The sequence below is a fragment of the Maylandia zebra genome, linkage group LG15 (assembly GCF_041146795.1).
Source record: "Maylandia zebra isolate NMK-2024a linkage group LG15, Mzebra_GT3a, whole genome shotgun sequence".
Lineage (NCBI taxonomy): Eukaryota > Metazoa > Chordata > Actinopteri > Cichliformes > Cichlidae > Maylandia > Maylandia zebra.
Genome location: NC_135181.1, coordinates 5,100,787 through 5,123,981, shown reverse-complemented (window position 1 = coordinate 5,123,981; position 23,195 = coordinate 5,100,787). Strand labels below are relative to the sequence as shown.

Here is a 23,195-nt window from a genome sequence, read left to right as displayed (position 1 = left end):
AAATATAACAGGACACTGGAGTATATTCTGGAGCATCTCACACTTCTGATAATCAGCTGTCTGCTTGAAGTTTATTCAGCTGTGTAAAAACTATAACTTTAATCTCAGACAAACTGATTTACTCAGGAACAAATAAAATACTAAAAAAAAAAGCCAAACAATAACATTTTAAGTTATCTAAGTGACTCATATATATTTAACCTGAGTAGCGAAAGACGGCGGTGGGTTTGAAAACGATTTGCGGGGAGTCCGGTGTTCTCAGGGCGCTAGTGAGCCTAGCCCCCGGCTCGCTAACGAGCTAGTGGGTAACAGATGTCTCCGAAAACGTCGGAGCGCTTTTGAAAATATGTGGTGTCCTGATAAACTGAGCAGATATTTGAGGTTTACACAGCTACATTCTCGCCTGAAAATATGTTAAACGTTTATTTTGTGACCCAGAAAGAATAATAAGAGTAACATTAAAACTAACTAGCTGCCGCCATTGTTGGAAACTGCGCTGGGCCGCGCTATGAATTCTGGGACACAGCTGCTTCTTCTTCTTCTTCTTCGGGGTTTAACGGTAGCTGACATCCTTGTACATGCAATGCTGCCATCTTCTGTTTCAGTCCGTTATTACACTCTTAAATCCTGCCACTTATTCCTGCGTCTTTTGTGATCGTACAAAGTTTCAAACGACGCCTCGACTATTAAATCAGTCGTCGACGATTTTGATAGTCGACGTAATCGTGACTAGTCGACAAATCGTGGCAGCCCTAATGTACATGTATGGCAGGTTGCTGAGAGGTGTTGGTGAGACGCTGTGCGAAAGGCTGCTGTCTCAGCTCACCTGTCAGTGTTTAAGCTGGAGCACAAGTGCATTGTCATAGATCCTTGACACACTGAGTGTGCACACTGATCAGCCACGACATTAAAACCGCTTACAGGTAAGTGAGCGCCATTGATCACTGTCAGATGGGTATGACCATGCATCTAAACAAGGTGGTGGCCAAAGCGCACCCCACATAGCAATATCACTGCAAATGGTAAATGGACTGATTCTTATATAGCACTTTTTTTTACTCTAACTGAGCACTGAAAGCGCTTTACACAGGTTTAGATATACCTTCTTGCATCTAAACCTTCTAGATCAACCATGCATGCAATGTGCACACTAGGCCATGACGTACAACCTGCAAAGAACTGTTGCAAATGTCCTACAGACAGGCAACACAAGGTAACTCCAAAGGTTTAGGTCCGACACTGGCAGGTGAGCTTCCATTTGTGTCAAAATTCCTGTTCACATGCCCGCTGTGTCTGTTGGCACAACACGTGACCAGATGTTATCTCTGCTTTTTTAGTCAAATGAAACATCTGGACCACATACTCAAATGAGAGGAAGTGCAACAAGACAATCGCGGTGAAGTTGGAAGGACACATCAGGTGTCGGATTAGCACCTGATACAGTTGGTTTCCCAAAATAGTTTTGTTGCAACTGAAGTACAATTCAGAGTTAAAAAGAGCTATGCAAATATTTTACTGTCGACGGTTTAGACACAAATTGAACCAGAAACAACAGATCGGTGAGGGACACGGGGTCTCACGCAATATTAGGCAGTGGTTTGATTGTTGTGGCTGACTGTGCAATTTGCATGTGTACAACTGCTCTGTTCACTTAGGTTAACCTTATGGTTTTTCTCGAAAATGTTGCATTTATTTAATCCCTTTTGCACGTTGGGATTTAATACAGTTCTCAGACTAAAATGCTGAAGTGCAGATTGCTTAACCCACTGATTTCAAAGGTTAATCCTGTCACATGCACAGCAGGTTTATTTGGTCCATCTATGATTTGTTTCTGTGAGATCTTCAGTGACTTCCTTATCTCTTGTTAATCACATGATCCTATATAATCTTTCTTTGTCTTGCTTTGAACCAGCTGGCCTAAAAAAAAAGCATTTGTAAACAAACTGTACGACTATATAACAGCTTGTTAAAGCTATTTCATACACAGTATATCACACTTTATAATTACGTTAGTTTTTAGTATTTTGCAACAAACCTGCTTGTGTGTGCAATTAGTCCAGCTCCGGGGGGGGGGGACAAAATCACCAGCCCTGCCTGGTGTGTATTTGTCCTGTCATACAGAATAAGAATATGCTGAGCCATCTGCAATATCGTGTCAGCCCTGTGCTGAAGATGGCCTCCTCATCAAGTAAAGGGAGTGCAGTCTCTCTCTCTCACACACACAGATACACGCATACCCAGCAGGTATGTGTGCACTTGTGCATCACAGGTAGGTGACTGTTCCAAAGGACACACAGCACACATGAATGCATTTAACAGCTTACGAACTAAATCATGTACTGTAATTGTATTAAACATTAGGATCATTGTGTTTAGTGTGCATTATTCCCAAATGCTTAGGGCTCTGCTTCACCAATTCACAAGTTCTTACGACACACAGCGAAGACAGGGTCGCTTAATGACAGAAATACCTTTTCTTTGTTTGCTCACATCACTATGGCAACATAGACAAAGACTTGGCAGCAGATGGCTGGAACACATCTAAGTGGTCCAAATTGATTGTCTTGAATCCCATCTCTTACTTACCATTCTTCTACTTACATGTTTACTTTTTAGATCAGCACAAACTGAATGCAGATTGTTGAAATCAGAACACGACTCTGGCTATAAATCATGGAAACATAAGTCACATTCTGAGCTATGAGAGTTAGGCTCCTAATTCGAAACACCGACAGCGGTGTCAGTATCAGGTGTTCTATTGGATTGAGCTCTGTTGACTTTAGAGGTATATGCGTATAACAGGAGAGTCACTGATATTTGGAACACAGTAACGTAGAGCTATTCCAAAATGGTTCATGCTGGTGTGTCTTCTATTCAAACATCCACTTCTAAAATATTCAGCTACCACCCCATTTCTATTTTTTGCTTTACTTGAAAATACAGCCTGCCAAAAGCTGAAGAATGATAGCAGAAGTAATGCACTTCACATGTTCACAATTAGGCTGACCTGAAATTTGCTTACCAAATATGGTGTCTGGATAACTTGCCCACTAACCCTGTTACGCACGTGATACAGATAAATAGCCCCAATGTAGGTGACACAAACGATTTTGTAATATTGACTTCTAATGTACATTTTCTATGCTGTGAATATAAAAAAGACTGCATACTGTGATAAGCCCATGGCAATGTGTTTGACTGACAATGCAAAGTGGCTGCCAATCAAAGTGCCACGTCCAATCTGTCAAACGAGTTCAGTTTGTCTTCGGCGAATATGACGGGGCTATGAGGTCATGGAAACATGGCCTCTGCTGTTTCCTCTTCTATTTGTGGCAGCAGGATGATGCTGTGAATGAGACACTTTACTAATAGAGTGCCTTTTCAGCTCTCTACGTGACAACAAACATCTATTCTGCGGTATCCTTTAAAACGCAGATGAATCCCTCCTACTGTTCTGTTGCTGCAATCGTTCAGCGACGTCAGTAAAAATGATAAAACACTCAGATGGGGATTACTACATGATCATTAAACATAGTCAGCCAATTACCAGACATGGAGTGGGGTTGTATTCATTCAGAACATTCCTTAAATTCCTGGTTAGACATGACAGGTAAATAATCCCGACAGCGAAAACTGGATCCTTGTCCTGCTGATGGATTATTATGGCCACAAACTATGTAAATTAAAAGGAACAGTGAGGATTAGTACAAAAATATTTTCTAGTTTAATACTGAAACTGAAGCCGAACAAGGACAGGCAGACAAAAATAAAGAAGCAGAAGGAAAAAAGCAGGGAATATGGGAGAGATGGCAGGAGAGACTGAGGAGGGTGTGACCTTAATCTCACAGTGGAAAAGGAAGAAACTCACACTGAAACATGCACAAACACAAACACACAGAGAAGCATGCACATCTGGTCCATCCAGTTTCTACTTTGTATCTCAGAAGAAAAGTATGTTGGAGGTTAACCTTCTGATATCCAGTATACAAAAGATTACTTAGTGCTCACGCTGGTTGATCAGTTACTCTGTGACTGCTGTGGGCTGTCAATTATGAAATAAGGGTGTGGCTGTTTGCTTTGGTTAATTCTGAAGCTGATTCATGAGTCATTACCCACATACAGTGTCATCACTGCTCTGTAGCACTGCAAATGTGTTACTGAGGGCACAGTCATTACCTTTTGAAACTATTATCATAGCAATTAGGTTAACATCTGTAAATTTGCACATGCAAATGTTTTACTGCTGTCCCATATATCCAGTAAAAAGAGGCCCGACACTGCCACACACTGCAGAGTCATGCAGAGTGCTATACCGTTTCGCCTTGCAACTCTATCTGCAAGCTACTACATGTTACACCAGTAAGCCAAACATGAAAAAGGGGACTGCTCCACATGAAGACAACGATGCTGATCAGTGTGTCTCTGGCTTCTGTTCAAAACCCCTGCAGCAAAGGTTTTGCTTTCATGTGTTGGTGTGGGGTGGAGGTGTCATATCTAAGCTTAGCTGTTCATTCGTTTATATTACTGGACAGTGCGTGTAAATAGAAGTGATATTTAAACTGGAAAATTAGTCACAAAAAAAACCATTCAGACTTTACTGGCTGGAAAGTTGTACTTAGCAAGTGCACTGCCCTCATGCGGTCACAACATGATGCCTTACTACAGTGTGAGAGAAAAGAGCGAGAGAGGGATGCACGCGTGGGTTCCAGCCGTCCTATATCCGTCTCCCGACTCCCACATGAAATCCAGGGAGCGGGGGGGAAGGTGTAGTCTGGGGCGCAGTGGTGACCCACATCTTAGCTCCACCACCACACCCCCCGGAGCTCCTCCTTACGTCAGACTGAATAATGGCCCGTTAGATCAGCATCACTTATGACCATACCAATAAATAAATAAAAAAATCCAGTGAGGTAGTATTTTACTTTAAATATAGTAGAATCCCTCGGTATGGCAGGGGGATGCGGGTACTTCCTGTGGATTTCGAAATGGCTCATTTTATTCTATCGGGGGGAGCCAGCTTCACATCACGGATGCATCCATTCGTATTCCGCGGGTGGATACGTTCATGGCGCTTTTACGTTCTAAATGCTGAACTGCATTTATTTATCTAATAATCGCACGTGAAGTTTTTATCAGCATTTTCAATCGAGAAGTTGCACGTTTTTCCCAACGGGCGTAAATTTTATCAAATTTTTCGACATATGCTGTGAATGGCATCCTCTTCCCCCAATTTATGGTACAGCCCACTCCCTACCGTTAGCCGTTGTTGTATCCCCTGCTACTGAACAGATTTGTCGCGATACAAACTAGCTACACACTGGCATTAAAGCCACGAAAAGATGCTCCTTCACCGGATCAAAACAATGAAAAAAACACCTAGAAGTCTGGAAAAACTTTGCCCAACAGTGCCCAAACTTTGGTAGACTACAACCAAAACCACTTCCCTACAGTTTCGAGTGTGTTAGCATTGTTTTATCTCACCACTATTGCAATTGGACGCGTTTTTTGCCCCATCTGGACCAGTCCAGTCTGATGAATTCACCGAAAAAAGACGGAGATGATGATGTGCCCGTTAAAGACCCGGTAAAATACGGCGAATTGGTCATTTTGGGGTAAGTCTTTTAAAACCTTAAGCTAGAGTGAAATTATATCGTTTGGTGAACAGCTCCAGTGGCAAATTAACCTTTAAATATGTAGCGGTTTCACCAGCACAAATAACCCAGCAAATGACGTTCGAGTTCAGCTTTAATCCACTGCTCTTACAAAATATATCGCGCTTACGGTTGTTTTAGGGTTATTAAATCAATCGTAGTAAGGGATTCTAGCTTATTTCTCATTTATGTTACATTGTCGTCGTTTTCCCTCACCGGTGTAGCTGTGTAGTAATGTTAAAAAGTAAGTTTTTAAGGCATTTTATCTCAAACTACAGCCCAGCATAGTTTCTCCATCATGTTTAAGTGTAAAGGTGCAACATCTGCCTTGGCCATAGTACATAAGGCTACTACGGATGTAGCCGGTTTTTCATCAATGGTTGTAGTGGCAGCGCTGGATTGCTCAGACCTGAAAATCCCAATGATGTCATACTTTGCTGGATCGGTGCTCGCTAAAAGTAGCAGGGAGGAAAACAGCGTCGTCTGAAAAATGCGTTTTGCTTATATTCATAGTCATAGTCGCGCTCTCGTTTGGTATTACTAATTAATAAAACGTCTCAGCCAGATGACCGTCCATGCCAGGGCGGGAGGGAGGGAGTGAGGGAGGAAGGAGGAGGAGGAGGCGGAGGAGGAGAAAAGCCCTTCTACATCACCAGCGCACACAAGTACAGGAGTGGGCAGGATGTGCTGATGACAGCCACCAGCTTCCACAGCACTTCCAGCCCTGCAGCTCCACTCTATGCACAGTTTGCAAGGACCAGGAAATTACAACACACATATACACATACACAATCATATACACAGCCTTACACAGGCCTCCCTTTTGCCCTGCAGAGCTTCCTGTGTATGCCAAAGATAACTGACCTAATGGCCTATCTCTTCCCCTCCAGCTGAACACAGAGTGAGGAGGCTGTAGCCCGCCTGCATTAGAATACTGATTAACGTCCGTTTGAACACAGCAGCCCTTTACACGCTCACATCAGAGTAAGGATGTGAGAACTGAATGCCTATTTTGAGAATTTTTTTCCTTTTTTTGGCTGTGGAACTTGAACACCAGTGTGCTCTGCAGTGTGTGCCGAAATGCGCCTCCTCGATGGCTAAAAAAATGCATTTTGTACAACCTCACTTTCAAAGCTGTGGTGATTGAGAGTCGGTTTTGATTGTGCCCTGCCAGACTGGTAACCTGTCTGTGGTTTTGAAAAAGAGCTGACAGACAAGGATAAAGAGATAAAGCTGATTAACTATCTTCCAGTGCCACAGCCTGGTTGTAGTAGTACACGGTACAGTAATATTGTGAATAATTGTTTTATTATATGGGTGATCACAGGTATATTACATTTGGATTTGTGGAATTTATTGCTCTCAAACATACAGCAGGTAATTTTGCCTGGAGGCAGGCAGTGTAAGAACAGGTTGTATCTTTTACTGCTTCCTGTCAGATTTCATAATTTTCTGGCCATGTTTTATGCAACTGTGGTTTGGCTTTGCATCTGTCAGCTTTGATGATCCCATGCCCCTTGTGGTCAATGTCTACTTCACTGCTGGCCATGTGATCTTTGCAGAGGCTGCTTGCCTGCTATCTCTCGTCACCTTAGTTATTCTGGACACCATGTACCACCACCATGTCCCGTCCAGCAACCCCCTCTATTCGCTATGCGAACACCCTCTTGTCTTCTCACACCTTTCTATTCTCCTCCATAACTTATCTCAATATGGTCTCTGTCTCATTCCTCTGTCTATCACCCAGCCCTTTCTCTAGCCGACCATTCAGTGTTTTGCTGAGTGCTGACTTTCACAGAGGCAGGCCTCCTTGGTGACTTGCCCTCAACGAAAATAAACCTCGTGTTGAGGGGCAGAAGGAGTGAATATTTCATATAGTGCCTTATGATGTGTGCACATTTGTGATGCAGGCTGAACTGCCCACAAACGCATCTTAAAGAGCTGCTGTCCTTCTGGCCTTTCCCCCTCAATCCTCTGCTTTGCGTGATCTTTCAGTCCCTGTTCTCCATCTCCCATCCTTCATTTTATTCACTTATTTCTCTAAAACTTGTGATAGCTTCTGACTGTTTTTCTGCCTCCATTTCGACCAACCTGCTACCCTTTTCTCTATCTCCTGCAGCCTCTTATCCTTTGCCCTATTTTATGTGCTCTGACTTTTGGCCAAAGCCCTGAAAGCTCTGTGCTTGTGTGTCCGTGATTCCTGCACCAGTCTTTTCCTTGTTAGTCACAGTTTAGTTTGAACTGTCAGAGCAGGCCAGGAAGGGTACAGGTTTGCATTGAGTCATGCTCTTTAATTGGATTTCACATAAAAAAAAAATCAAAGTTGAATGTGCCCTGTTTGTAGTATTTCCAGGTGACATACTTGATCTGTTCAGCATCATCATCCCACCTTCCTTTCCCGCTCTATCCTGAGGATTGTCAACCACAGAAAATCTATGTTCTGAGATTCATGGAATTGAAATGCACAATATCAACTTGCTCTTAGACAAGCTCACAGATTGAACCATCAAAGACAGTTTACATTTTTTCATGAATACAAATTTATTGAAGTGTTAGTATTAAATAGTAAAAGAATAAATAAAAACAGGCCTGGGGTAAATGCAGTGAAAAACTATGAAAAATATGCTAAAGTTGTTCATCTAATTTATTTTCAGAGAGCTCATGTCAAAGTGATATTAGAGTGATTCAAGTGAGCGACATTAGGTTGCTGGAAACTGCTGTTATTAACAGTTTTCCCTTTTCATCCTCTCACACAGCTGTGAGCTGTCAGGAGAGGTCACGTTACCATAAGTATAATAGAAGATTACCAACAGGTGTAACACTAAACCAGTGTCCTTCTAGCTTCTTAGATATGGTCGGTGACAGAATATAATGAGAGTGAAAGTAAACTAGTGAAGGAAGAGACAGAAAGCATCTTCATTGTCAGGTGTTGTCAGTCATGTCACCTTGAGCCCAGTTTGCAGCAAAAAAAAAAACAACAACTTTGCAAATTTAGAGACCGAAGCTGTTGCAATGCCTCCAAACTGCTGACATTCTGGTGTTTGCTCGCTCCATGCTACATTAGCTCTGCTGCTAGCTGCTGCTGTCTATTGAGGAAGTAAACACAGAACCATAGTGAACTGAAATGAATGTATCAGACCACAGATCAGTTCAGTATAACCAATATCCAGACCAGTAACCAGACCAGTTTTTTTGTTTGTTTGCTTTGTTTTTTTTTGGGGGGGGGGGGGGGGCTGTCAGACTAATAATATTGGATCTTAATATTGGATCGGTGCATTCCGATTTCAAGGAAGCAGTTTGAGATGATTTTACCTTTCTAGCATAGTTTGTGTTATCCTGCTGGAAGCAGCCATCAGAAAATAGGTACACTGTATTATAAAGGGATGGACATGGTCAGCTGCAATATTCTGGTATATTGTGGCATTTTAACAGGGATACTGATCGGTCAAGAACGTATCCCTCACATCATTATACCACCACCAACCTGAACCATCGATACAAGGCAGGATGGATCCATTACCAACATGTTAATGGCAGATTCTGACCCTATCATCTAAATGTCGCTGTAAAATTGAGACTCCAGTCTTCTGTTTTCCACTTTCAGTGAGCTTGTGGACATTATAGACTCAGTTTTCCATTCTTACGTGTTAATTATACTTATACGTCAGATTTATGTTGTAACTTACGCCATAACTGGAACCTTGTTATAACCCTACGCACCGACCTGATGTGTACCTCTGAGAAATGTGCCTACACATTGGGTTGATGGATACAAAAGACTTAAATGGCGTGAAAGGTTGTGGTGTAGGGGTGAAATGAGTTTCCAATTATTACGTAAGTTAGGACATACATTTCTAGCAGAGGTCTAAATAAAGCTTTAGCTCACATGAGTGGCACCCAATGTGGTTTTCCAACTGCTTCAAGTTTAATATGTTGTGCATTCAGAGATGCTCTTCTGCATACCTTGGTTGTATTGAGTGCTTATTTGAATTACTGTTACCGACTCAATCTGAATGCATCTATGCCATACTCCTGTGAGTGGTATCAATAAGGCATTGTTCATCCCAGAGAATTGCCCCTCATCAGATATTTCCCTTTTTTGGACCACTCTCAGTTAAACTTAGAGATGGCTGTGTGGGAACATCCAAGCAGATCAACAGTTTCTGAAATACTCAGACCACCCGTCTAGAACATGCCACTTGCAAAGTCACTTAAATCATCTTTCTTCATTCCTTTTGTAAATTCATCGCAGTGTCAGAGCTACACTTTACTGACACTCAAAAAGTAGGCAGTGCTTCCTTTTGTACTCAAATCAAGACCAAAAGTCAGAAGAAAACCAGACCAGATGGCTTTTCATCCCATCAACTGTGGGGAGCAGTGAAGATGGTTATTGTCAAAATTGTGAGTCTTGCCTGCAGGACTTCCTCTGAATGCTTTTAATAAGAAACATGTCCTGCTCATTAGTCACAAGCCTTACATACTGCCTTTTTTGTGAACTCAAGCTGTGAAAGAAATTACATTGACCCAGCTACAGAAAACATTGAGGACAAATTCAATATCTTAGTTAAGGTGTCAGAAGGATTTTCATTTAAAAGCCTTATATTGAGTTATAAAACAGTAATGGGCTGGACTATGTTATTTACCACCCTCTGAAAGAACCTATCATATCTGCTTGCTATTAATGAACACAAAGCTTCAAAGTATTATTCAGTATCCTCTCCAGACCACTTACTCAACTCTTTATGGTTAATGTAATTGGGCAATGGTGTGATGAAAATAAATCTGTCTTGCTGAAGATGCTTTATATTGTAAGAGGTTAGATGAAGAGCGAGCTCTTCTTTAGTGAACGTGGGCCTTAAGGACAAGCCGAGTGAGTCAGATCAAGTGCAGGTTGTCTTTCTCATTGAGGTTCAGCAGTTTAACATGAATCACGAGTGGCCTGAATGTGCTGCTCTAATTCATTTCAAACGAGCGAGCAGCGGTATTGCTGTAAAGATGCACATAATTAATTGAGCTTGCACTTTAATTGCCGTTATTTTCCTGACATCTTGGCAGCTTCAGTGTCATTTAAGTGATGACTTATGATAAGTATGCAAACAAGATAACTGTGTTTTTAACACAATTAGGCTTTCTCAATAAAGCTAGATGTCGCCTGTATTCCAGCCCAAATTAGATTACTTAAACATCATTTGTTGGTTTCAGTAGATATTTTTCGTCATGTTCTTGTGTTTGTTTATCTTCCTCCAGCTACAATGGCTCCCTTCCAAACGGAGACCGTGGGCGCAGAAAGAGCCGCTTTGCTCTGTACCGAAGGGCCAAGGCCAACGGTGTCAAGCCCAGTGCTGTGCACATCCTCAATACACCACAGGACAGCAAGGTACGTGTCCATGCGCATGTGTGTGTGTGTGCTATAGTTTTCATCATTGTGTAACATGAGTTTCCTTCCTGTAACCCCTGTTGTGTGCCAGAGGAAGGATGACTAATCATGAAGACAGGTTTATGTGGTCTGTCTGTGTGTGTGTGTGTCATCCTACATAAGGCTGTTTGATGTACTGAAAGATGCTGCATGTAAAAAACTTGAGCTGAATTAAGATTTTAATCTGGAGATGACTGATACTGATTACTGCTTGGATACTGTTTTTAGCTAGTACAAAATTCAGGTATCAATAAATCGGCCAACATTTATATTATTTTGGATGGATATTTTTTTCCCACACAGAGACTTTGCTTGGCTGGTCTTTCAAGTATATGAACAATAACCAACAGTATTGTTTATTTATTTATTTAATTTAAGATAACAGTACCACCTATGATCAGAATACCAGTTGAAAAGCCACTTACTTTTATTTTGAAAGTTCAGTCACTGTTAAGGTCCCATTATAACGTCTGTGCAGTACCTGACAAAAAGCACTGTATGACAAATTATTAACATTAAACTTCAGATTCGCAGCTGCAGTTGCTGCAGCTTAATTGAAGAGACAAGTGTAAGATTGTGTTGGTTGTACCGCCATTTTTATCATACATTAGCACAGAAGCTCAGAGATTCACAGAGTTTACAGAGGAAGAAGTTGCAACAATCTGAAATGGTAAATGGCCTGTATTTGTATAGTGCTTTACTAGTCCCTAAGGACCCCAAAGCGCTTTACACAACCAGTCATCCATCCATTCACACACTGGTGATGGCAGCTACATTGTAGCCACAGCCACCCTGGGGCGCACTGACAGAGGCGAGGCTGTCGGACACTGGCGCCACCGGGCCCTCTGACCACCACCAGTAGGCAACGGGTAAAGTGTCTTGCCCAAAGACACAACGACCGAGACTGTCCAAGCCGGGGCTCGAACAAGGCGAACTCCCAACTCTTGAGCCACGAAAAGATGAGACCTTGTGGAGAAAAACTTGGCTGTTCTTTGGTTCTTGGTTCTTGTTTTGACTTCTTCTCCTCCTATATGAGGTTTTGTGACATCTGACACCTGTTGTTCAGGAGAATATTGCAGCAGGTATCTGCACTGTAACAGGGACCATAAATGGAAGAGGCTGTGTGATAATGTTACCAACAGTGCACCAATGTGGCGAGTATACTGGGGCCAAAACCATGTGGCAGGGCCAACCTGGCTCACTGGCAGAGTTGGTTTTTTGGCTCTCCTTGACACCATTCAGCTGTCCACCAGAAAGTTCCTGGCCCAGCAGTCTTAGACTGCCACTGAAAGCAGTATTCCTTGCTGTTTTTTGGAAGTCTGCTATAAGCCGCAGAGCCACACTAAATAATATCCCCATGGAGCGAGGCAAACATTCAGGACCACCTAAAAGTAATGCTGTCATGTTCATCACCACCACCTAATGTGATCTGAAAAAACATAGAACTATCTCAAAACCTGGGAATTTTTGACAGTGTCAAATTTGTGTCAGAGCTGTCGTATTATATTTGATTTCAGTGGTGTACTTAATGAAGCTGAACATGAGAGTGATCAGATTTGTGGGATTGTATTACACAAACTGGTTAACAACTTACCATGAAACCCACACCACACCACCATCTGTTCTGCTGTGTTGTTACATGTGCTGTGCTGAGAGCTGACTCTGTAAGAGAATCTGTGTGATGACACCATGTCTAGACTCTTCCAAGCATCTTATTCAGCAATTTCCAACACAACAAAGAAAGGCTTTTATATCAGCAGACACGTCATCCAGTATCTATATTAGATCAACATCCACCGGCTGATCTGTTTGTCTGGCGCTTAGTAGAAGACCAGCACGTCATTGCTAAATGCTGCTCTTAATGTTGGATGATGGTACCGTGGTTAGCACTTTGGCTTCACAACAAGGTTCCCGAATCATGGTGAGGTGGAGTTTGCGTGTTCTTCCTGGGTCTGCGAGAGTTCTCTGACTTTTACCCACAATCCAAAGACATAAGTTAGGTTGTATGATTATATGGGTAAATGTGGCTTGTAGTCTAAAATGCAGTCCCCAACCTTTTTTGTGCCACGACCGGTTTATGTCCAACAATATTTTCACTGACCGGCCTTTAAGGTGCCGCAACAAAATAAAACCAGTACCGGTAGCAAAAAAAGAAGATTTATTCATAACACATGGGGAAAAGACCCAGGAAAACCGAGTTGACGATAAAAACCCTAAAACCGATCAATTTCACAACTCTCACGGCCCGGTTCCAATGACTCACGGCCAGTACCGGTCCGTGGCCCGGGGGTTGGGGACTGTTGGTTTAAAATGCTTGGAGTGGTAAGACTGGAAAAGTGTTGTATAAATGCCAGTCCCTTTGCACAAACTGTTTGAATTTAAAGGCGCCTTTAAAAACAAAAATGTAGATATACTTTATTTGCTTATAACTGTGTGTTTTACTTAAGAATATGGGTGGTTAAATGAAAAGAAAGAAGCTTCCAGAAAATGACTGCTGTACCACAAGTTGTTGCTGTTGTTGTTGTTGCAGGCGGTGCACAGCAGGGGGCAGCACAGCATCTCTTTCACCCTGTCCCGAAACCAGACCGTGGTGGTGGAGTACTGCCATGACAACAACACAGACATGTTCCAGGTAACACAGCAAGCAAACAAAGTCAACTTTTATTTTCTTTTGAGTGATGAGAGGATTCACAGCAAAATGTACTCCAAGAAGTGCGATCATGTGCAAGTTTCCAACTGTTATGTAATCCCATCAAAGTCATTTCTACAGGAGGGTAGATTATTTTGGTTCAGAACTGGGACCATTAAGTGTTAAAAATAAAGAGATTTACGTCATAGCTCCAAGAAAGTCTATTTTTATGCACACGCTTGTGCTTTTCTATTGCTCTTACAGATCTTTTTAAACATAAAAATGAACCATCTTGCCCAGATAGCTCAAAGCCATAAAATTATGAGCACTGATGCTTTAAAAGAAATAGCTCTGCTTACCAATAACATTTTAATGAGACATTTGTTTCAGTTAATAAATAGTATTTTTCTGTGCTGTCCCCTGCAGATTGGACGCTCCACAGAGAGTCCTATTGACTTTGTGGTAACAGACACCTCTGGAGGAAAGGAAGGCGAAGATCCTTCCATTGCTCCCAGCACCATTTCCCGTTTTGCCTGCAGAATAGTGTGCGAGCGCAACCCGCCTTACACTGCACGCATCTATGCTGCAGGCTTTGACTCCTCCAAAAATATTTTCTTAGGGGTGAGTAGACTCATACTCCAGCAACAGGTTTCTAATAACAGAATATTTTAGATTTTAAGTTATTGAAAAATCTAACTGAGTCCCAGTTTCTTGTCTACTGTACACATCCTGATGATTTAAGAGAGCTTAACTTTCCATGAAACGATCTGATAAAAATTGCAGTGTTTGACTAGCTTTCACTCATTTTCAGTCCATTCCTTGTACCTGACCATTTTGAGAGTGTTGCTTTGTATGTTACGCCACTTAACACTGACCTATGAATCATTCAAGCATAGAAAAGCACCTGCCTGCAAGGGATGGGTGCGTTGTCCATGTGTTTCCATGTGTATTTGCACATCTCAATAAATTGCTGTACCCATTTTCCTTGCAAAATGATGCGGTGGCCAAAGACTTTTGCACAGTGCTGTGGGACTTCTGTTGTAGAAAGTGATGCACTGAAGATCTAACTGCAAAGTCTTTTTTCCCTGTGTTTTTGGACTGCCTGTATTTGAAAGTAAGACGAGAGCAGCACTCTTCATGCTGGGAATAACAGTATGATTGACACAATAAAAATACTTTCTGAAACATATCAATATTATGTTTTAATGTCTTTGCTGCCACAGGAGAAAGCAACCAAATGGAAAAATCCTGATGGGCATATGGATGGCCTCACCACTAATGGGGTGCTAGTGATGCACCCACAGGGCTTCCCAGAGGATCCCAAGCAAGGCCTGTGGAGGGAGATCTCCGTCTGTGGAGATGTTTATGCGCTGCGGGAGACACGGTCTGGACCCAGCAGGGGGACGCTGGTGAGTTGCCGCAGGTTTGGTTACCATATCTACATTTCTTCAGTGAACTTTCGGGGTCTGTGTTTGCCTTTTATTGTACACAAATATCTGTTTGTGCGTCACTTCAGGCGGAGGGGGAGAGCAGCGCACTACGTGACGGGTCGCTCGTCGATCTCTGTGGTGCTACTCTGCTGTGGCGCACCGGTGAGGGGCTCATGCGCTCTCCCACTCTGCGTCACCTGGAGGCGCTTCGTCAGGAGCTTAACGCATCCCGGCCCCAGTGTCCCGTCGGCCTCAGCACACTGGCGTTCCCCAGCCTTCCACGCAGTCATAGGTCAGGGCCACACTGATGGTTAAATTAAGGTCTTGTTATTTATTTAAAAACGGATTATTTCCAATTACTAATTTTAGGAGAAAATTCTTCACAGGTTTTTCTATTTTGTTACACACGCATGCATTAAAAAATTTTCTTTAAAATATCGGTACACTTTATTTAACTTCAGCCTTGAAGAGCGTCAACCCTGGGTCTACCTCGCCTGTGGCCACGTCCACGGACGCCACGATTGGGGCCAGAGATCGGAGAGAGAGGAAGATCCAGGAGAGGGTGAAGGCTCCACCACCCGGCGAGAATGTCCCCTGTGCAGGAGCGTGGGTCCCTACGTGCCGCTGTGGCTGGGCTGTGAGCCTGCGGTGTATGTGGATGCCGGAGCCCCCACTCACGGTTTTGTGCCATGTGGCCACGTCTGCTCAGAGAGGACAGCCAAGTATTGGGCTGAGACTCCTCTGCCCCATGGGACGCATGCCTTCAGACCTGTCTGCCCCTTCTGCTCCACTGCCCTGAGCTCCCCCGGCTGGACACGGCTCATCTTCCAGGGCCCCATCGACTAATCACCACTTCTCAGCAACAACCACAATAGCAGGAAGCTACCTGAGCTGCGTTCATGCGTTCAAATGTTGATCAGTATGATAAGCGTGTGTGTTCTGTACAATAACACTCTCTGTTACTGAATGTAGCTCAGTGCTGACAAATCCTTCCCTTTGTTTATCCTTTAGGGCTTGCTGATTAGTGTAAGATCAAGAAAATAGGACAGAATTATCAGTGCTGTCAATTCAAAGTGTTTTCTAAATTTTAAACCATTTCCCGCCCCCCTCGTGCAGGAGTCAGAGGGTTTTAATTCCAGCTGAACACAGTGGCAGTTGATTTCAGTCATTACTCGTCTTTCAGCGAGACACAGCTCTCAGAAGTGATGCTGCACGTTCACAGCTTAAACTATGATGCTGCATTTTAACTATATTATCAAATGATAGCCACATGACTTTCGTCAGTCTTCAACACCATGCATTGTATAAAATGCAAGTAACTTTTGCACTTATTCATCTTCTACCCTTTCACATGAAGCGTAACCAACTAGCAACCGTTTTATATTTCTAGCTGTGTTCTCAGTGGGCTTTGTTAACTGCGGATGGTTGATGATTATAATGTGGGATCAGTGGCTCGTGCTTCCATACAGCATTTAACACTCTTCCTGATCCATGAAGGAAAACTTCACAACTATTTCTGAAGTTAAGGAATTAGAAGCATATGTTGTTGGAGTCCTTTACATATCACTGTAGAGTAAGATCTATGCACAGACTGCCCATTAATGACAGACCCCTATGTGTTGTAATTCTTTGGACAGTAACCTGCAGATTGTTTGATTAGCTCCGAAGGGCCAGAGGGAACACTGCAGTACTTTTACAGCAGATCTTTTCCTAATTATGAAGCAGGGTAAGGATAAACAAAGGCTTGGAATGAAAACCGGGTATGAACTCCACTTCCCAACTCTGAAGCAATAATAGCACTCCCATAGATAAGCTAGATGTTATGCTATGTTTAGCCAAGTGTTAGGTCAGCAGTCCAATTCAAATGTGGCTGAAATGGTTTCCAGGTAAAGGGCTCAACCAGAGGCGTGTTCAATCCCGTGACTTATTTCCAAATTGGGGGTCATAGACCAGAGAATATGAGTGATACCACAAGCTGCAGATTTGAAAGACTTAATGCCTGATCCATATTTAATTACTAATTCTATCATTTCTTTACTGTGCTGGTAATGCTGCAAAACTATCCAGCTTGTTCTTTGTTAATTTGAACACACTTCTGGTTTCTGAATTATGTTAAACAGGGTGTATGGTAGTGTGATGGAGTGTCAGTAGGCTTGACCTTGTGTAACCTCAAAACATTTTTTTTGGGTTATTGTTTCAAAGAAAACTATTTTGTTAGGAAACGGGGAGGGTTTTATTTGGGGAAGTGGGAGGAATTCTTTTAGATGTTCAGTGTTTAAAAAAATTATACAGCAACTATTTTTCTATCTGACAATTGGTTTTAGTTAACTGTTGTTACTCAGTGTACGTACGCAAGTTGTGTATGTTACGAGATATAATCGTGCGGTAGATGTAGGGGAGCTTGTGAGTGAGAAAACATTGCCAACACTGTGTCTAACGAACACACACACTTTCACACACACTCTGCTACCGTAAAACATTGCCCAGACAATGAATGTAGCCAAAATACTTTGGGCTATATTTAGCCTTCCCTGGTGCTCATATTGAATGGTCTATATTGTGATACTATTTTTGTAACTGAATATTAGGTGTAGCTTGGTGAACTAGCTCAACAAGTAAATTCAATAATAGCCTCAAGTATGAAAGACATAACTGATTTAAAAAACAGAAAAAAAAGAAAGAAATACACTCACGTGAAAAAATTGTGTCTAGCTTGCATGTGCTGAACGTACACATACAGTATGTACACTACACGTACACGTACTCGAAAACTTTGCACGGTGGAGCGCCAACTTGCAATTCATGCTGAGAACGTTTGAGCTGTCTTCCGAGTCCTTCGTTGGTTAAAAACTGCAGCATTTCTGTTTTGTTTTTGTTGTTTTTTGGGGGAGGTGGGCTTTAAAGCAAGAGGAAAAAAGAACGAGCGCCTAAATAGATCCTCATACTTGATAGATCCACGATCTTTGTGAATGAGACCTCTTGAATCCCACTTTGTACTACTATGCTAATATTTTCCACCAAACCAATTCATCACAGAAAGACATTCACATCGATACTTGTTTACATTTTGTATTTGGACCCGTCATGGAGCATTTAAAGCTAATGAAAGACAGCATGTTTTCCATTTGAAGGGGACCCCTTATGCTTCTTCAGTAGCTTTGCATGGTTCACAGTTCAGAATAATCCTTATTTACCTTGACAGCCCACTCAGTTCATTTATTGTGTGAATAAAAGCCATTTTGGCTCCCCGCCCACGCTTTTAACTTTATTCTGATTGGCTGCCCCTCACTCAAAGACTGTTTAAACAGAGGGTGGGTGGGGCTCCTGGTCTCATTGTTAGAGCTGAATTCCTGAGATGACCGTAATCATATGGGCGCAGATGTAGAAGAAAACAGAGCCTTTTGGGTCGTTTGAAGCTTTACCTCGTTATTTGAAAGGTCGACCATTTTTAATATCAACATCCACTTTTGTATAAGCATGTGTATGACAGAACAAGAGGAAAGGCATAATAGGTCTCCTTTAAAGTCTAAATATAAGATTTGTAGTGTGGTGGATGAGGGTTGTGTTACTGTTGCTCAGGATTAAGGATTTTAGAGTCACAGCTGAAAGATGCCTGATAAAAGGCACTTTGAGTGAAAAAAAGTTCCAGATTAAGGCGTTCGATGTGAGAGCAGCCACATCTTATGTCCAAATTCTAGAGGGCAAACAGTCGGGTAGATCACCACAGGTCAACCACTTACGGGTCTCATGAAACAGGCAATGAAATCATGTGTATTAGCTGGCCTTCGCAAATCACACCAAATCCAGTGAATCTTGCTTTTGACAAAATATATATAGAGAGAGAGATATGCATATATACAGTACAACATGTAACACCATTGGCATGTGGATGGAGAACAGTTGCAGCACCCCCACTGGGTTCTAGTTTATGAGCTAACGTACAATATTTGTTTGAGTTTTCTTTTTGTTTTATTCTATGACTCACTTTGGGTTATGGACATCCATATGTAACTTTTTTTGAGTTTTAGATTTTAGTATTAGTTAAAAAATTAGAGACTAAGTATTTTAGCTCAGCATCAGGTTGTTTGATACCACCAGTAACATCATCAGCTCTTCCCTAACTTCGTTTGTTATCATATCTATTAATTGACCTTCATAACCAGATGGCCAAACCTCAACTTCCTCAACTTATGAGCTCGTCTCATCATAGGCGAGTGAGTAGCTGATATGTATAATACAGCATAAAACCTCACAGTTAACAATGCATTCCTTTAACTATAATCTGTGTTGTGTACAGCTATTTTGTATTATTTTATAACATATTCTTCTGTAATCGTCCGGTGCACAGACAATCGCTATACACATGTCAATAAACCAGTTCAAAGTTTGCCGTGCTGTCCTTTCTGTTTAACAAGGGAAACAAGAAGGCTCCAGCAGAGGGCGCCCTCTACCAGCTCCGAGGTTTCCACACCATGAGCAGGGTTGCTTTGAGTTGCATCACCTGTTTTAAATAATCATCTGTTTTATGAGCACTTTTGGCAGTCGAGTACGGTACATCACCGCGCAAATGTGATAACGAGCTGCAAATGCCGGCAAAATTACAGGCGGCTTGATTTCAAGCAGAAATATAAAAGACTTTGCAAAGAATTCAGGGTGCCTGGTGAAAGGCTCCCGAAGCCCTGCGTGGAGTGGTGTTATTCAGGAGTTTGTACAGAAATTATGTCACTTCAACCATGAGGAGGAGGCTTTCTGCTTTTGAATAAAAGTTTTTCACGGGTGTCGTGCCGACACGCTACATTTAAAGTCTTTCAAAGCAGGAAAAGAGAAAACCCAAAGACTGCTAAAACTCGAGAGACGGTATGCACAGTTTTAATTTGGGTGCATGCACTACAATTTTCATCTCATGAGCGGCAATATGTTCTTAATTTTAATCATAGGCACATTTTTTAGAAGAAAATTTCCGTACACTCAAAAACGCCAACTTTGCAGAAAGAGAAAATTCACTACCAGTTCTCTTTGTCCATTGGTTTGAGTGCAGTTCACTTTAGAACATCAATGTGATGCATTTAATGTTCGATGCTTGCACCAGATGCACTGTAATGACATAAAAAATAGTCAAAGTAAGAGATGTGCTTGAGGGATCTGGCATCTAGATGATATCCCAGCCTAAGACACATCAGATGACCCATTCAGCAGGCTGGTTGCTGCTATTACTGTATAACCAGTAAGTAATCCACTCTACAGCCTCATTTGGAAGTTTTTATCCAAACAGTAACCACCGATGAAAAGAAAACAAGCCAAACTATGTGTAAGACCTCTGGTGGTCATGTGACAAAAAGCATATAAAATCATTAAACGATGGACGTTACCTTTGGGTCTGAAAAGTGATCTGTGCATAAGAACCTGTAACCTGGATTCTTTTTTGCAACCACCAGGGGGCGATACACGTGGTTGCAAAAAGACTGTAACGCATATAGAAACTGCCCTCTGACCCGCCACTATCATATATGGCTTCAAAAACATCAAGATGGTGATGGTGAAAATGCTCAACTCTCGTCTGAGACCAGAACTTCACAAACCAATGGGTGACATCACAGGAGCTGCATCTATCTTTTGCACTATGACTGGTAAATGTGGTAAGCTGTAAAAAGGAGCTACATAACATGTGCTTCAAGTTGTCAAACGGCGCCTTTTAAACCAAACATGATCCTATAAATGTAGCCAAGATTTATTTATCCTTTCATTTTTTTTAATTTTTTTTGATTAACCATAACTTAGTGCTTAACAAATAGTAAGCAAAATATTTCATATTGGAAAGTTGGGACCTGAATTTGTGACCTGATCACTGTGAAGGTCCCAGCATACTACTGCATGGTAGTATGTATGTTCTGCATGTAGGTGCTAATATGTTATCTAGCTGTCTAGTACCACTTTGGGGGCACTATCAAAAATATGTGAAACAGCTACAGATTTTATATAAAAGATACACAAACATACAGTCTGTCAGTATGCATACATATAGCTTGCAGATCCTTTCATGTAGCTAACTTTTCAACCAGCAAGTATCCTAAACATAGCATCGTTATCACTGGGCAGTGCACTGATGGCTTCCTAGAATGCACTCACATGCATCCTCCTAAGCCTCTGCAGAATTCCCATAATGCTTTTCTCTCCATAGTTAAGTCTACTGTCCCTTATTTTTGCTCAACTACAACCTTTGAATACATTAAATGCGTACTGAGCTGGCTATTAGGTGGAGAAAGCTGTTTGCTGGTAATGTGTATGGTACAGGTTAAACTTGTAATGGATTTGAATAAGTTTAAAACAGCTGAACAAGGAAGGATAGGGACAGCGAAAGGGTGCCCAACAGCTTGTTTTTACCCCTGGCCCACTAACAGGGATATCTGGCTGTATTCTGTATGTGGTTGTGTGTCAGGGGATGTGGCATAAATGATGGAGGTATAGTTTAGGCGAACAGAGGAATTCTCAGTGGGGGGATTTGTAGGTTTTGATCCCAGCTAATTAATGTGAATCCCTCAATGGGAGTAATGATATCTGTGACTAGGAAGTTTGAAGGGGACTCTCCGGTCTCTGTGTATTTATATATATATATGTGTGTGTGTGTGTGTGTGTGTGTGTGTGTGTGTGTGTGTGTGTGTGTGTGTGTGTGTGTGTGTGTTTTCATGCATGTGTACATATGTGTGTGTGGAGGATGTGTGATAATCAAAGGCTCTGAAGTACGTCTCTGTGGACTCAGCTCTCTGCTCTCGAGGAGGCAGGGGGCGTTCAAGCCATTGTTCCATCAATCTCCCCATTAACTACAAACACTGGGAAACTTTAATTAATCTGGAGCCACAGATGATTAATTAACTTTAAGACTTTCCCCTTTTTTTTCCTTTCCTGCTACACATTTCACTAAATCCCCAAGCAGCAAAAAGTGCTAATTTAGCCACATAATTTACAAATCCAATTAAAGCCAATATTAAGGCATCACAATATGCTGTCCTGTGTTCTCTGGTCTTATAAGACTATTCTCTTTTGTGGCTCGACTAGTGGTGAATACCAACACACGTAAGCTGAGCTGACTGTATTAAACAGGGGTTAAGAGTTGTAATAAGTTTGATTATTTTATGGAGTTTATTATGCGGTGTTATCCTGTTAGGGAGGTGACGCTGTGGCAGTGGATTGGTAATCCACACAGTTTTAGTCTCACCAAGCGGTCTCCCGCTCTACCACCACGGACGCAATCCTCACACATCCCAGTTTGAGAGAGGGAGGCCCAGACTGGATGTGGGTGGATGAACGTGTTGACATATGACAGAGAAAGGAACCTAAACGAAATGTGTCGTGACACTAGCTTTTTTCATCTTTTAGTTTCTGTTCTGCTCAGTTTGCTGTTGAATCTTTTTTGTATTTTATGTTATGTTGTTTTTTTTTATGTGTAGCGCCTTCCCTCTGATGCTAAATGAATATAGGCCAAACATTTCTGTTTTCAAATATTCCCAAAGTTCCTTCTCTTCCTCCCTGATACAGCCCTGAGGAGGCATCTCCGTAATTCCCTGTAAATGACAACTAATGAAGATGGTACGTACTCTCATTGCTTTGTGTCTTTGAGGGGGAAGGGTTGTTCGGTTCAGTTAATGCAAACATATGCATCAGTTTTGTTTTATTCAGTCGCCTCATGGCTGGGGAAAATGGGGAAAACTAAATGCTCCTTTTCTCATTTTCTTCTCCTCAGCGACGTCAGCGGTCAGAGACGAGCGCTCTCCTTTTTGGCTGTATCAAGCACATGCTCAATTAGCGTCGCATGGTAGGTGAGAGCCATTTCGAAAACATTTCTCATTACACCTTATCGCAGGGGCACAGAGGGGGGCAACATGAAGCAAATTAGAGGGGTGAATGAGAGTTGGAGAACGAAGGAAGAAGGGAGGGCTGGAGACATCAAAGTGTTCCCACTCTATTTAAATTGAGTGATCTTGTGTGAAAGATCCCCACTACATAAAGATTAACCCCATCCTCCCTCCCACACACACACACACGGGGCTAATATCTCACACCCACATACCCTT

At 42.1% G+C, this 23,195-nt stretch overlaps 1 protein-coding gene and 1 long non-coding RNA gene across 2 annotated transcripts; both read left to right on the top strand.

Annotated features, from left to right (window-relative positions):
- Positions 1-5,255: 5,255 nt before the first annotated feature.
- Positions 5,256-19,514, top strand: LOC101478731 (E3 ubiquitin-protein ligase pellino homolog 2). Its single transcript, XM_004542102.3, has 7 exons — positions 5,256-5,612; positions 10,899-11,028; positions 13,598-13,699; positions 14,123-14,317; positions 14,920-15,105; positions 15,213-15,418; positions 15,588-19,514. The coding sequence occupies exons 1-7, from the start codon at positions 5,533-5,535 to the stop codon at positions 15,970-15,972; spliced, it is 1,284 nt and encodes a 427-aa protein (XP_004542159.1). The 5' UTR covers positions 5,256-5,532; the 3' UTR covers positions 15,973-19,514.
- Positions 19,515-20,630: 1,116 nt separating this feature from the next.
- Positions 20,631-22,937, top strand: LOC143412580 (uncharacterized). Its single transcript, XR_013093095.1, has 3 exons — positions 20,631-20,762; positions 22,660-22,710; positions 22,865-22,937. It is a non-coding gene; the product is annotated as an uncharacterized LOC143412580 (long non-coding RNA).
- Positions 22,938-23,195: the final 258 nt, after the last annotated feature.